Below are 13,506 nucleotides of genomic sequence, written 5' to 3'. Positions count from 1 at the left end.
GGGGGAGCACTCAGGGAACACAAAATTAATTTACTGGTCCCAGTCCCAGGGCAGGAGGGGGACAGGAGCCTCGTGCAGGGGAAAGGCAGCTCAAAAGGTTTTAGCACCAGCTGTCCCTGGGTGTTGGTGCCTCTCAAACAAAGCCCCCACAGCTTTCCCTGTACCTTTGATTAGCAGAGACACCACGGGCCCTTTGGGCCAGGACAACCAGGACCCCTGTCAGCACTTTCCCTTCTCTTTACTGGGCTCCACAGTCCATCCTCCACGCCCAGGGGGATTCCAGCCAAACGGGGATCTCTTCGGATCATCACCTCCCACCTCCCGGCACCGCCCCCGGCTCCTGCCGGCAGCACCGAGCGCAGCCCCTGCCCGGGCACAGGGTGGGAGAGCAGCCAGCAGAGAGCCTGGCAGGGCCAGTCCCTTTGTTCCTCCCACCCCAGCCTCTTCTGGCATAGCCAGGGACAATCTGGATCAAAAGTCACCCACAAGTCCTGCCCTTGTGGCATGCTAACAGCAGCCAGGGCTCCCGGTCCTTATGCTGATCCCCACAAGCCCAGCCCTGCACAGGGAGAGTTTGATCCCAGCCCATGGCAGTCCCCCCACGGGCAGCTTTCCCCAGCCCAGACTCTCCCATCCTGCCCAGCCTCACACGGGGCTGTGGGTGCTGCATGGGCAGCTCCAGAGCAGCAGCTCCATCCTCCTCCCCAGCCCAGCTCCCTTGCACTGCTGGGGCTGCAGGCTGAGCCCCCAGCCCCCCCACATACACAGGGGCTCTCTCCTAGAGATGGCAGGGACAAAAGGCCAAACTCCTGCCAGAACACCCAGCTCCTTCCTCAGAGAGCAGCCTTGCTTCCATCCCCAGCTCTTCCTAACACCTGAACATCTCTGGGAACTGATTCCTCCTTTCAAACCCAGCAGGAGCCCAAGGCAGCCTTGCTTCTTCCTCCCCCAGCTACCCCCAATGAGTCAGAGCCACATACCAGTGACAACTCCATCTGCCACTACTCCCAACCTGTGCCTGCTGTGGAAGCAGAATTAAACTCTTTCAGACCAGAACAGTAATTGAATCAGTTTAATATACAGTCAGCAAATTGCAAATGCACTTGAAATTTACAGTATTGCTAACAGATGTGGCCATTGAGCCCAAGACCACCTTTCTAGAAAGGCACAGAGAGGTAGGAAAGGTGGGGCATTCCCCAGATTAGTTGCAAGTGAGAAGGTGCACATAGGCCCTTCCTCCTGGAAGCACCAGATCACCAGAAACTTGTGCTCTTTGAGAGGACTGCTAATGTGCTGGGATAAGTGCAGGCACCTGGAGTGACAGCCAAAGCCTTCTGCTGACCCTTATGTCAGGAAACTCTTGCTGGCTTTTGCATATACTAGAAGAAAAAAGAAAGGGAGGGCAGAGCAGAAGAGCCTAGCTCTGTGTGCATGAAGTGTTCTTGGTGAGGCAGGAGTGAGGGAGGTGTGACATTGCTTTTGCCCTTGGCTGGGACAAGGACTGTTCTGTGCATTGCTTTGGACACCACAACCACCCTGGGGTGAGTGAGGAGAAATGCTCCATCCTCCAGTATTGCCACCATGGCTTCTTGCACCAGCAGGGCAAGGGCAAAGCTCTGGCCAGACCAAGCACCTGGAGTGGGGACAATGGTGTCACCAAGGATTTGGGTCATCTCCTGTGGCAGTTGAAGTGGCACCATGGTGGTGGGGGGAAGCTGGAGACTTTTGGCTCTGCAGAAGGCACTGTTCACCAGGGTGGGTGCGTGTGTCTGGAGATGCTAATTCTCAAATTTTGCATAAGGGTTCTCTTCCTTGAACAGGCCTAGAAGAGAGGAGACATTTGTTCAGACAGCAGCTCCCACAGTGGTCACAGCCAGCAAGAAAACCAGTTCTGGGAAACAACTCTGTCATTTAAGCCTCCTCAAGCCTCCCAGATGCAGTTCTCCCAGAATGCCTGCTCTTACTTGAGCAGTGCCCACAGTCAGCACTATTTCACTCTCCCTTTCTCTACAAGAGGAGACACCCATTGAGAAGCTTGACCTGATGGCAAGCTCCTCTCCCAGGCAGTCCATGCACAGTCCAGGTAAAGCAGCCTGCCTGACCTTCCAGAGTGCTCCCTCTGCACACCCCTTCTGTCAGAATGGACTTACAAGCAGACTCCCAAATTAAATTAGAACTGTTCTTAGATTTGCTTCCCTGCTCCTGCATTGAGACTGGGAAGCAGCAAGGCAGGGTATGGGGCTGGAATTTGGGCTAGCAACAAGCCATGTGCCATGCTGTTTGCTGCTTTCCCAGCTCAACACTTCTGAAGAACAGCCACAAAGGACAAGACTGCAAACTCTGGGGTCAAGCTGCAGCCAGACAGCCTTGGCATGGCAAGACAGGCCCAGAGCACAGCTCTTCCACGGGAAGATGCTTCCCATCCAAGAGCTCCTTCAGGCACAGCTTTGCCTGCTCTTTCTTCCCCAAAGGAGCCTGCCCATCCAGGCCCTGGGATCTCCTGCCTAACCTGGACCTGCTGCAGGCAGAGAAAAGATCTCTAGTTTTCCCTACAGTCCCCCCAAAGCCAGAGACCACCAAGTGCAGCATGCATGAGCCCAACTGCCCCACAGGCAGACACTGGCAGAGCCCCTGGCAGCCCCAGAGGGTAGGCTGTCCCATGCACAGAGCAACTGGCTGTTCCTTGCTTCCTTCCAAGCTGATTTTCCCCTGGCCCAGGTCCTTGGGACCCACCTGAGGGACAGCCCAGCCCCAGGAGCGAGGCTATGCACTCCTATCCCCAGAGGACTGAGACACCACTGCTGGCACAGAGGACCAGAGGGACTGGGGTGGGATTGGTGCCTGCTCTGTGCTCCTGCAGCTGTGGCCATTCTGATTCCTACCTGCCCCCACAGCCCAGGCTGCTGGCTCACCACAGGCCTACTGGAGGGCTGTGCCTGAAGGGTAACAGCATTATGATGGTGCTGTGTCTGCCAGCTTCTGCTTCTCCCCTCCAGTCAAGCTCCATCAGCTTCTCCCACATGTAGGACACATTCTGGGGAACATTATACACTTCCTCTTCCCTGCCCAGGGAAAATAGCCCTGTGTGGGCTCACACACCACGAGCCCAGCATCTCTACACTTATTCTGAGCCAAAAGAAGCAGGGACCATGTTTTCCCTGCTGGCCAGGTCTCATTTACAGCTGTGACCACGGCAAGGAGCACAGTTATAGAGGCTGCTTCATCTACAGCTTAGTTTGAATCACTCATGTCAGCACTGTACCGTATTTCCTTCGGATTTCATCATGCCGTGATTTCATCTCTGCTCTCCTGCGAGAGGCAAACAGAAAAGCCATGAGTCAGTAATTGCTGGTACAAAAGGGAACAAAAAGAGCCAGAGCTTGCTTATTCCCAACCAAGAGAGCTCCAGGCTGGCAGGTTTGCTCAGCCTCCCACCTCAGGGAGGCTCTAGGGACCACCAGAGCCCACATGTCAGCAGCCCTTAGGGAGCTGCATACACAAGACTTGTGATGCTACATCCACGAGTCACCCCAGCATGACATTCCTAATGAGGCTCATGTGTGAGCTAGGGCTGAAGCAGCCGCTGACTGCATGTGTTGAGCCCCATGTGCCTCCTGGCATGACATTTGATGGCACAGACAGGAGCCAAATCATCCTGCAGCCTCAGGGCCTGTGGTACAAACTCACCTCTCCTCCTGACGCACCCGCCGCTTCTCCCGCTCCCTGGCTGCTCTCTCGTCATCCTTGTCTGGCCTGGGAGACAAAAAAGCCCTTTAGTGCTCTCAGCACTCAGTTCTGCAGCAGCACATGGCTGCATCTGAGCTGCCCCACAGTCAGAGGACCCCCCAATACTTGCTTTTTGCTCTTTTTCTTGCAACAGCAGCAGCAGCAACAGACCCCCAACATGATCAGAAGTGTTCCTCCCACCACGGACATTGCAATGATCAGGGCTTCAAAGTTCACTGAAGGATTTGACAAAAACGTGTTTAGCACACACAGACACAGCTGCCTGGGGTTACAATGTAGGATCACAGGATCATTAATGTTGGGAAAGCACTCAAAGATCATCAAGTTCAACTGTTCCCCCAGCACTGCCAGGTCTTCCAGTAAACCATGTCCCCAAGTGCAACAGCTCTGTGTTTTTTGAATCCTTCCAGGGATGGTGGCTCTACCACTGCCCTGGGCAGCCTGTTCCACTGTCTGACCACCCTCTGAGTAAAGAATCTTTTCCATACTATCCAACCTAAACCTCCCCTGGTGCAACTCGAGGCCATTTCCTCTTATCTACAGCCATTTTCTCTTGAACATACAGCTTCAGTCACTGGGCTGTAGTAGATATGCAACCACCTGGGAAAGCAAATGGACATTGTTAGCTGTAGATAACAATATAGATATATCAATGCAGATATAGCAAGTGTTGGTACAAATAAACACCAGCTGAGCACATGTCCCTGCTAGCAGGAGTGCTCAGTTACTGGCTGTGAAGAAAGGCAAGGACAAATGCACTCAGGTCAAACTCCTCTGGCAGAAACAGGAGCAAAACTATCTTAATCACTAATCCAGGCAAAAAGTAACCATCAAGGGAAAACACCCAACAACTGAAGGCTTCAGGGTTAAGGAAGGATCTCTGACAGGGTGGAATTGCTGTCCATGTGAGCCAGCCTCAGAAGTCATCTCTGATGAGATGAGCACTTAAAGGTGTCTCAAGTCCTTGGGCAAGGGATAAACTGAAACAAAATCTGTTGGGATTTATCAGTTTGGGGGCAGCAGTGCTGCTCAGGCAGCTGAGGGCCAAGTCCTGCTTTCTGCACTGACTGCCACGTCTCCCCAGGGCTGGGGGGCTCTGCTTGCCCCCACACACAACAAAACCTGCTGGAACATGGTGAGGCAGCAGCCACGAGCCCTGCTCCCTGCTCATCCTGCTCAGCTCCTGCAGCAATGGCAGCAGAGACACCAGCCAAAAATGACACGTCTAGATGCCAAGGATTTCAGGCAACAACACAGAGGAGTTTATTCCAAGCATGGTTCAGGCTGTTCAGAGACTTGTGCCTGTGGAAATATTTGTTTAGGAGCCACTTTGTACACAACAGCCAGGCTACAGAAATCTCAGTGCACCTGAACTTGCTCAGAGCACTTTTGAAGGTCATTCAGTCCAACTCTCTGCCATGGGCAGGGACATCTTTCACTAGACCAGGCTGCTCACAGTCTGACCTTGAATGTTTCCAGGGATGGGGCATTCACCATCTCTCTGGACAGCCTGTGCCAGTGCCTCATCACCCTCATTGTAAGAGACTTCTTCCTTTTATCTGCTCTCAATAGATCCTCTTTTAGGTACTCCAGCCCGAGCTGACTCCACCACTGAAGTGGTTTTCAAAGCCTGCAGCAGTTTCAGTGCTTCTGAAACCCTTTTGGGGTTTCAGGATGAGCCTGGGGTTCAGCTCCCCCCTTCCCACACAGAGAGATCTCTGCAGAGCACCAGGCACTCCTCCAGCTGATGACAGAGGCTAAGTCACACACACCAAAAATTCAGAATCACACAAGAGCTAATCTCCCACAGGACTAATCTCCTCATAGCAAGTTTTGCAAGCCAAGGAATGTGATCTTCTATAATGAAACCTTTTGTGACGCTACTCACATCAAAACTAGTATTTCAAGGTCTTACAGAAGTTTCAGAAAAGCATACCACAGGGCTCACAAAGAGGAGATTCTTCCTCCACAAGCAGAAGAGCAGTGTGAACTCTTGTGGGCAGACAGGAGAGCTCAGCCTCGAGCACAAGAGATGACAGGCAACAGCAATTCAGCTCCAGGCTCCTCATCAAGGGGTTGGGTGAGAGCAACCAGCCCCCAGCTTGTCTCCTTCCTGCTCCAGCCCCCAAAAGCTGGCTCCTGTCTGAGCATGAATTTGGACTAAACTTGGTCTAAACAAGGCACCAAATTCTCCAGAAATCCTTCAGAAAACGGAGCAGGAGGGAGGAGAGGCAGCTGTCCACCAGAAAAAGCTCCCAGAGGAGACCTGCATGTGCAGGGGGGGTTTTAGAGGAGGTTTTTTCTCAAGTGGGTAAGAGCTGAGCAGGACTGTGGTACACTCAGCACTAGAAGCACACACAGGTTCCCAGAGAAGTCACCACACCTCTGGTTCCAGGAGCCCACGTGGGACAGCAGCCACATGAAGAGCCAGAAGTGATGCACAGAGTGACATGGCAGCTGCAGGGGAGAGATCTTCTGGGATTCAGCCACCAGCAAGGGCTGCACAGGCCCACAGAGAACCTTCCACTGCTGCTCCCAGGCGCCAGCCACGTCTGGAGCCTCCATCACACCACAGCAGAAGGGATGCATTTTGGAGCAGCTAAATCCTCACGGGTCCTACTTGCCAGAAGGCAGGAACTGCTCATACTCTGCTTCCCCGCCCACGCTCCAGCAAGTTTGCAGAACCTTGACTGCCTTCAGCCTGTCACTGCTGCACTGGCAGAGAGATGGGAGGCAGGGGAACCTCCCACAGCAGCAGGCAGGCACTCCCACAGTCACAGCCCCGGCTGGCACTTACCCCAGCAGACTCCCCAGCGAGCAGAGCGCAGCTCACACAGGTCAGCCGGGGGGAGGATCCTCCTGACAGGGTACTCCATGCACCTCCTGCTGCTGGCACACCACAGGCACTAGGAGACAGGGAGCAGGCAGCACAGAGTTACTGCTGTGCTGCCAGTGGCCCACAGCACAGGCTGGCTCACCAGGTACCACCCAGCAGACACAGGGTGCTCAGGAGTAAGAGCTGTGACAGCACAGATCACACCAGGAGAGGGGAGTGCAGAGTAAAGATGCTGAGAATCCTTCTCCTGCCTTAGAATTAGCTGGAAGGGACTCATAAAGATCACTGAGCCAACTACTGGCCCTGCTCAGGACAGCCTTAAGAATCCCACCATTAATAACACAGATCCTTTACATTTATTTTTGGGATAAGAAGAAAGCCTTTCAGACACTGCACACACGAAGCTGATGAGCAGGAGAGGTGAGCATGTGCCCAGCTGTTACAGACATCTTTTATGAAAAATCTTTTATTTAAGATTTTTCCTCCTGAGAAGATGAGAGGCCTCACGAACAAAATGTAAACAATGGTTATCTGCTGCTGTGGAATGCAACTGGTAGAACTTTAATTGGCCTGTGTTGGTTGTTTCTAATTAATGGCCAATCACAGTTGGCTAGCTCAGACTCTCTGTCTGAGCCACAAGCCTTTGTTATCATTCTTTCTTTTTCTATTCTTAGCTAGCCTTCTGATGAAATCCTTTCTTCTATTCTTTTAGTATAGTTTTAATATAATATATATCATAAAATAATAAATCAAGCCTTCTGAAACATGGAGTCAGATTCTCATTTCTTCCCTCATCCTCAGACCCCTGTGAACACCGTCACACCCACCAGACCATCTGCAGAGTTTTGCACGCTCCTCTCCTGGTGGCATGAGCCCCAAACCCAGCATTCAGAAGGGTTTGGTCAAACTGGTTCTGGCCACATCAGCTGCAAGATCTGACTCAAGTTCAAGTTAGCTGATATCTGTGATAAGGCAGCAGGGACTGGCAGGACACCAGTACACATCCTGCACCCACCCAGTGCCACAGCCCAGCTGCTGCAGGGGAACTTGACCAGCCAGCCCAGCCCACTCAGTCCTTTCCCCAAGCCCATCCACCAGGAAGCCGCTCAGCAATTCCATTACTCTAATCTAAAAGCACACAACAAAACCCACCCAGTTTCTAGCAACCTCTTTCCAGAGCACCAGAGAGGGATTGCCCTCTCACCCTCATAGGTGGGTGGAATTTGCAGCATGTCTGGGACAAGGGACCAGCCCTGCTTCCAGGAAGGAAACTCTTTCAGGTGTGGTGAGAGCTTGGGAGTCTCACTGCTGCTACTCACAGTGACATTTTTCAGGCATTCTTCACAGCTCCTGTTCGTATACTGGTGACAATCTGCAGGAAGGAACAAAAGAAAGACACCTCAGGACTTTGAAGAGCTTCAGTGCTTTAAAACTCTGGGCTCCTCCACACCTGCTCCTGCCCACCACTGGAGCTGCTGCAAGAGCCACCAGCTTCAGCACGTGCTCCATGTCACGGTGGGAAGCCCAAATGCAAGGCAAGTTCTGCCTTGCTCTGCTGACAAAGCCCTAAACTGTGAGTTCCTCTCTTTGGTTGTATTTCCTCAAAAGCCTGAGGATCAGCTGTGACAGTAGGGCAGCCAGGAGACACAGCTAGAGTCAGTCTAGAGAGACCCTGTGAGGAGGAGAGCAAGCAATGGGTGGGTGATACAGTCCTGTGGCACCAGATGATGGAGCAGCTCAAGCAAACAACCCCAGACACAGAAGTTGCTACCAGGAGAAGTAGAGGAGCACACAGAGCTACAGATCCTGAGGAGGCCTCCTGCTGCACATGAGGGCTGTGCCCTACCCCAGCCAGGTCATCCAAATCCTCCTTCAGCAGGACACAGTCCAGGCAATGGGAGCAGCACTGCAGCCAAAATCTGTGCTCATGTCCAGAACCTGTTTCCAACCCCAGCTCTTTCCAGACCCCAGTTCTGCAGACACAGGTGGCTCTCAGGACCAGAGCCACCATGGATGAAGGCATCCAGCTGGGCAGGGGAATGGATAAAGTCTGAACACAGGACAATCTGGCCCCATTCTGAGCTTAGCTTCAGCTCCCAGCAGTGCTCCTGGAAAATGTCTTCCTATAGGATATTCACCTGCAATTCATTGGTGTGTTTCTCCAGATCTGCAGGAAGGGTGCTTTGCCAAGCCCTCAAGAATGAGCCGTTTAAAACTGACTCCTGCTCAAGAGTCTAAGCAGCAGCCTGTTTGACAGTGGTTTAAAAGGAAAACTCAATTTGCCTGACCACTCACTGCTGGCTGAAGGATCATTGCTTTGCAGTGTCGTAATCAGGAAAAAATCAATCCCAGAGGTGCTTGTTTTCCACTCTCACAATCAGCAAAGCTGGATTTTCTCCCTCCAGCTGGCAGGAACCCTCAGCTATGACCCACTGTCAGCAGTCACATGCTCTGTATAGCCTTCCAAACAACTGGGCAATTGATTAACATAGCTCAGATAAGGGTGTTTACACACCAGAGAGGCTGAGATTGCAGGTTTTAAACACTCTGAAGCTGCATCTTCTCCAGCCTCAGTTGAAGAAACAGGGAAGCACAGCAGTGCCTCTGCTGCTCCAGGACTGTTCTCTACCAGGAGTCACAAAACACCTTCCCACAGCACAGGAGGCCAGTGGTGGCCAAAAGTAGAACTTGTGGTTTTAAATAGGCTTTCCTTTCCCCCAGGATATCCCCTCTCCCTAGCTTGGGGCATCATCCTACAAGTCATTAAGTCAAAGGCAGCGAATTACAGCTGTTTGGGAATGGGCTGCTTTGAGGACAACACAGCCCTTCAGGATTTGGTTTGTGCCAATGTCCCATGTCAGGTGAGCAGAGAGCTCCCACGGCATGGCACAGGAAGCACTGCACTCCTCAGGGACAGAGACACAACAGCAGCTCTTGCTGTGCTGGAACCCCCCTGGGTAATGCTTTTGACAGCTGGCTACAGGAGGAGTGAAGTGAATGGAGAACAGCTCCTGGCTTGGAAGAGGGGGCAGAATTCTTAGGACACACTGAAGGCAGTCATCCCCACCCTCTGCTACAGCTTCTCCACCTGGAGCAGCACCTCTGGGAGCTCTGCTCCATCCCCAGCCACTAAGGAGGAGCAGCTGGACACCCACCCATATCCAACAACACGCATCCATGTCCAACAACACCCATCCATGTCCAACAACATCCATCTTATTCCTGGTCTGAGGCTGCCCAGCCACTGTCCCCCACCCTCCACAGGCCCATCAGCAGGAGCCTGGCTGTCCCGTGGTCAGGACAAGTAAGCAGCTCTCTCACCTGAGCTGCTATCATCACTGAATCATGGAATTATAGAATGGTTTGGGTAGGAAGGTCTTTAAGCCCACCATGGGCAGGGACACCTTCCATTATCCCAGGCTGCTCCCAGCCCCGTCCAACCCGGCCTCGGACACTGCAGGGATGGGGCAGCCACAGCTCCCGGGGCATGGAAGTTCCACTGCAGTAGAAGCCGGAAAAGCGGCGAGCAAAGCTCCACTTGCAGCACCCACCCAACTTTCCCCACCTCGACGGGACACACCGGGCTCACTGGATCCCACCCGGCGGAACTGTCCCCGAGGGACACGGCCAGCCCTCACTGCCCACAGCCCCTGACCAGCGGCCACCCGCCCCGCTGCTGCCGGCCTGCTTCCCGCCCGGACACCCACAGAGCCGGGCTCCAAAGCCGCTGCCCGCCCTGGATGTTGGGGTGCTGTGCGCGGAGAGCCCCCCAGCCGCACGGCGGGGCCGCGGTCACCGCTTACCTCCGGCCGCCTCCTGCGCGGCCACGGCGGCGGGCAGCAGGGCCAGGGCCAGCGCGCAGAGCGGCAGCGCCGGGGCCATGGCGGAGCGGGCCGGCACCGGGGGCGGCCCCGCCGCTATGAAGGGAGGGCCGGCCGGGGGCGGGCCGGGGGCGGCCCCGCGGGGCGGTGAGGGCCGGGGGCGGCGAGGGCCGGGGGCGGCGGCCGGAGCAGCTGTCACGGGCGGAGAGAGCCCCGGGGCTCCTGGAACCCACCGAGACCCTGCTGGACCTTACCCTTACCGGGGACCTGCGGGACCTTACCGGGGACCCGCCGGCCGTTACCGAGATCCCGCCGACCCTTACCCTTACCGGAACCTGCCGGCCCTTACCGGGACCCCTCAGCCCTTGTCTTTGCCCTTACCGGGACCCTGCCGGCCCTTACCGGGATCCCACTGGCCCTTACCGGGACCCACAGGGCTCTTGCCCTTATCGGGACCCGCGACCCTTACCGGGGACCCGCCGGGCCCTTGCCCTTATCGGGACCCGCGACCCTTACCGGGGACCTCGCCGGCCCTTACCGGGACCCCTCGGCCCTTGCTCTTGCCCTTGCCCTTACCGGGACCCACCGGCCCCGCGGCCTCCCGCAGGAGGGGCCAGACCCCCGCGGGAGGAGGAGCGGGACAGAACCGGCTTTTCCACCAGCTCCCCGGTTAATCTCCCCGGGAGACCCAACCCGAAGGGTCCCGCAACCCTTACCGCACCAGCTCATCGATTGTTACAGCACGGAAGGGTGTTAATGTAAAATAAATGTTAGTTCTCGTGACACATCATCACATCTCGTGATGTGATGGAGGAGTAGAGTTTTATTGGAGATTTTGGGATTGTTTGCGGTGAAGTAAAACAAACAGCCTGGCCCTGCAGAGAAGGATTTTGCTTTTGGAGGGTTAGAGTAGTCCCTGAGGGATAAAGAATGGCTTTATCCCTGGGATGAGCAAGGTCCCACAGCATCCCAGGCTCTGAGACCCTCCCAGGCTGGTCTGGTGTCACAGCTCAGTCACTGCAGCCAGAGGGACTCAAGGACACCTGGATCCATGGACCAGCAGAAACAGCAGCTTTGCCAAGTTTTACTGTCATTTGAGATCTGTTAGTGTGGGTGTCAGTGCTCAGTCAATTTGTGCTGTACCTGAGCATGTGATGGATGTAAGAACCTCATAAAAATACTCCACCTGGGTGCCTGATTTGGCTGGGACATCTCACACCCATGAATAAATATTTGCGCTCTGTAATTCCAAGCTTTGCATCCCAACCTGGCGCCTGGGTCAGCACTGGCCAGGCGTGACTTTTGTGACACACAGCGTGCTAGGAGCTCCCTCCTGGGCAAAGCCCTGGCCTCACACCCATGAGTTTTAACATTCAAGACATGAGAAGCTGCATCAATATAAACAAAAACATAAATATGAGGATTTTCACATGCTGTAGGTCAAGAGTGAACTGAGTGCTCCCCTGGCACCCCCAGATGCCCCCTCGAGGTGCAGCAGGAGCAGGGAGCCTGGCACAGGCAGTGGGATGCTGAGGTGTGAGTTACCCTGGTACTGGCTCTATGGCCAGACCCTCCCTTGGGTTTTGGCTGAGGGACTGAGCACTGCAGGGTGTTTCTCTCTGGGAAAGCTGGCTGGGTTTTGGAGGGCAGGTGGGGAGTGGTGTGAAGGTACCTGTAGGTGAGGATGGGAGGCAGCTCTGCAGTGAGTGCCAGGGAAAAGCTCTGGCTTGGAGTCACTGACACCTCAGCATGGAGGCAGCTGAGGGAGCAAGAAGAGAATATTTTAGATTGCCCTAAACAAAATGAAGAAGATAAATAATATTTTTTAGCAAAACCCCAGAGAAAGCAATCCTCTATCTTGAACAAACAGCAACACTGGCCACCCCTGCATTGTGGAGCTCACCATCCATCTGCTCAGAAAGCTTTGTCCTCCCTGCTGTGTTCTTGGTGTCCTTGAGAGCCAGATGGGCTGGCTGCTGGTGACCGAGCTCCTGCAGGCTGGACGAGTGTCCAAAGGCGCTGAGGGTCGGCATTGTCGGGAAAGATGAAACAGGAAAGCCTTGTAAATATGATTGCCTAGCAAAAGATTTGGAGAATATGGAAACTATAAGCGAGATTGAAATGAAAGCAAGCTTTGAGATACCTCAGTTACTGAACAACTGGAAAACAATGGTGCGGCTGGCTGAAGGTAATCCCCTTTGGATGGAACAACACCCTTTGCTGGTCCAAAGGTCAGAGCAGACCCTACAGCTTGGCAGAAGGGGCCCAAAGAGGAGTTTTCAGGGTTTAAAATGTAACACAATACGGCAAGGTAATGATTCTTATAGGCTGTATGTAAATGCTATAGGATTTGTATGTTGTACTAGATTGGTTAGTGAGAATTAGAATGTTCAGCACAGAAGGAAATTTATGGTATTGTAATGGGAATCTTAATCTCTTACCCCTTTTACTCTCTTATGCTTTTACTCTCTTACCCTCTCACCCTCTCTCCCCCTCTCTTCTCTCAGGCCTGCTCTGAGCTGTGTTTGGCAGCTCCAAGCAGGGCCCTGCACCCAGGCCCTTTGCAATAAACCCCAAATCCCAGCAGGGCCCTGCCCCCAGGCCCTTTGCAATAACCCTTAAATCCCAGCAGGGCCCTGCACCCAGGCCCTTTGCAATAAACCCCAAATCCCAGCAGGGCCCTGCACCCAGGCCCTTTGCAATAAACCCCTGACCTGGCTGCAGAGATCTCTGCTCTCCATCCATCCCCACCGTGCTGCCCCCCTGGCTCCCACACGGCTGCAGCCGGGCTGCGGGAGCTGCAGCGGGGGCTGAGCAGGATGTGTGTGTGACACAGAGGTGCGCTCGTTCCTTCCTCCACCACAGGCGAGCGCTCTGCCGCCAGCAGCCGGCTGTGCCTGTGCCTGTGCCTGTGCCTCACATCTTGGCAGCTCCTCAGGAGAAACACGGGGCTCTTCACGTGTGATGGGCACTCGGGCTGCCAAAGACATGGGAGCTGTGTGTTTGCTGCTCTGAAAGCAGCTGGTGCTTGAAGCTGGGCAGGCGCTGATAATCACCCTGGTGTTTGCTGGCACAGGAGAGTCTCCCTGAAGCCCTGACACC

At 54.3% G+C, this 13,506-nt stretch overlaps 1 protein-coding gene across 2 annotated transcripts; it reads right to left on the bottom strand.

The window, feature by feature from the left end:
* Positions 1–1,058: 1,058 nt before the first annotated feature.
* Positions 1,059–13,269, bottom strand: PTTG1IP (PTTG1 interacting protein). 2 transcript variants are annotated; one of them, XM_026795043.2, is made up of 8 exons: positions 13,119–13,269; positions 12,308–12,480; positions 7,903–7,955; positions 6,545–6,653; positions 3,857–3,962; positions 3,688–3,753; positions 3,263–3,309; positions 1,059–1,822 (listed from the first exon to the last, which is right to left on the bottom strand). In XM_026795043.2, exons 2-8 carry the CDS (start codon positions 12,435–12,437, stop codon positions 1,779–1,781), a joined length of 555 nt encoding a protein of 184 aa, XP_026650844.2. In that variant the 5' UTR covers positions 12,438–12,480; positions 13,119–13,269; the 3' UTR covers positions 1,059–1,778. The 2 variants fall into 2 exon arrangements, with proteins under 2 accessions (XP_026650844.2, XP_074402996.1); XM_074546895.1 differs by lacking the exons at positions 12,308–12,480; positions 13,119–13,269 and adding an exon at positions 10,387–10,547.
* Positions 13,270–13,506: the final 237 nt, after the last annotated feature.

The sequence above is a fragment of the Zonotrichia albicollis genome, chromosome 9 (genome assembly GCF_047830755.1).
Source record: "Zonotrichia albicollis isolate bZonAlb1 chromosome 9, bZonAlb1.hap1, whole genome shotgun sequence".
NCBI lineage: Eukaryota > Metazoa > Chordata > Aves > Passeriformes > Passerellidae > Zonotrichia > Zonotrichia albicollis.
This window is presented reverse-complemented; position numbering and strand designations above follow the sequence as displayed.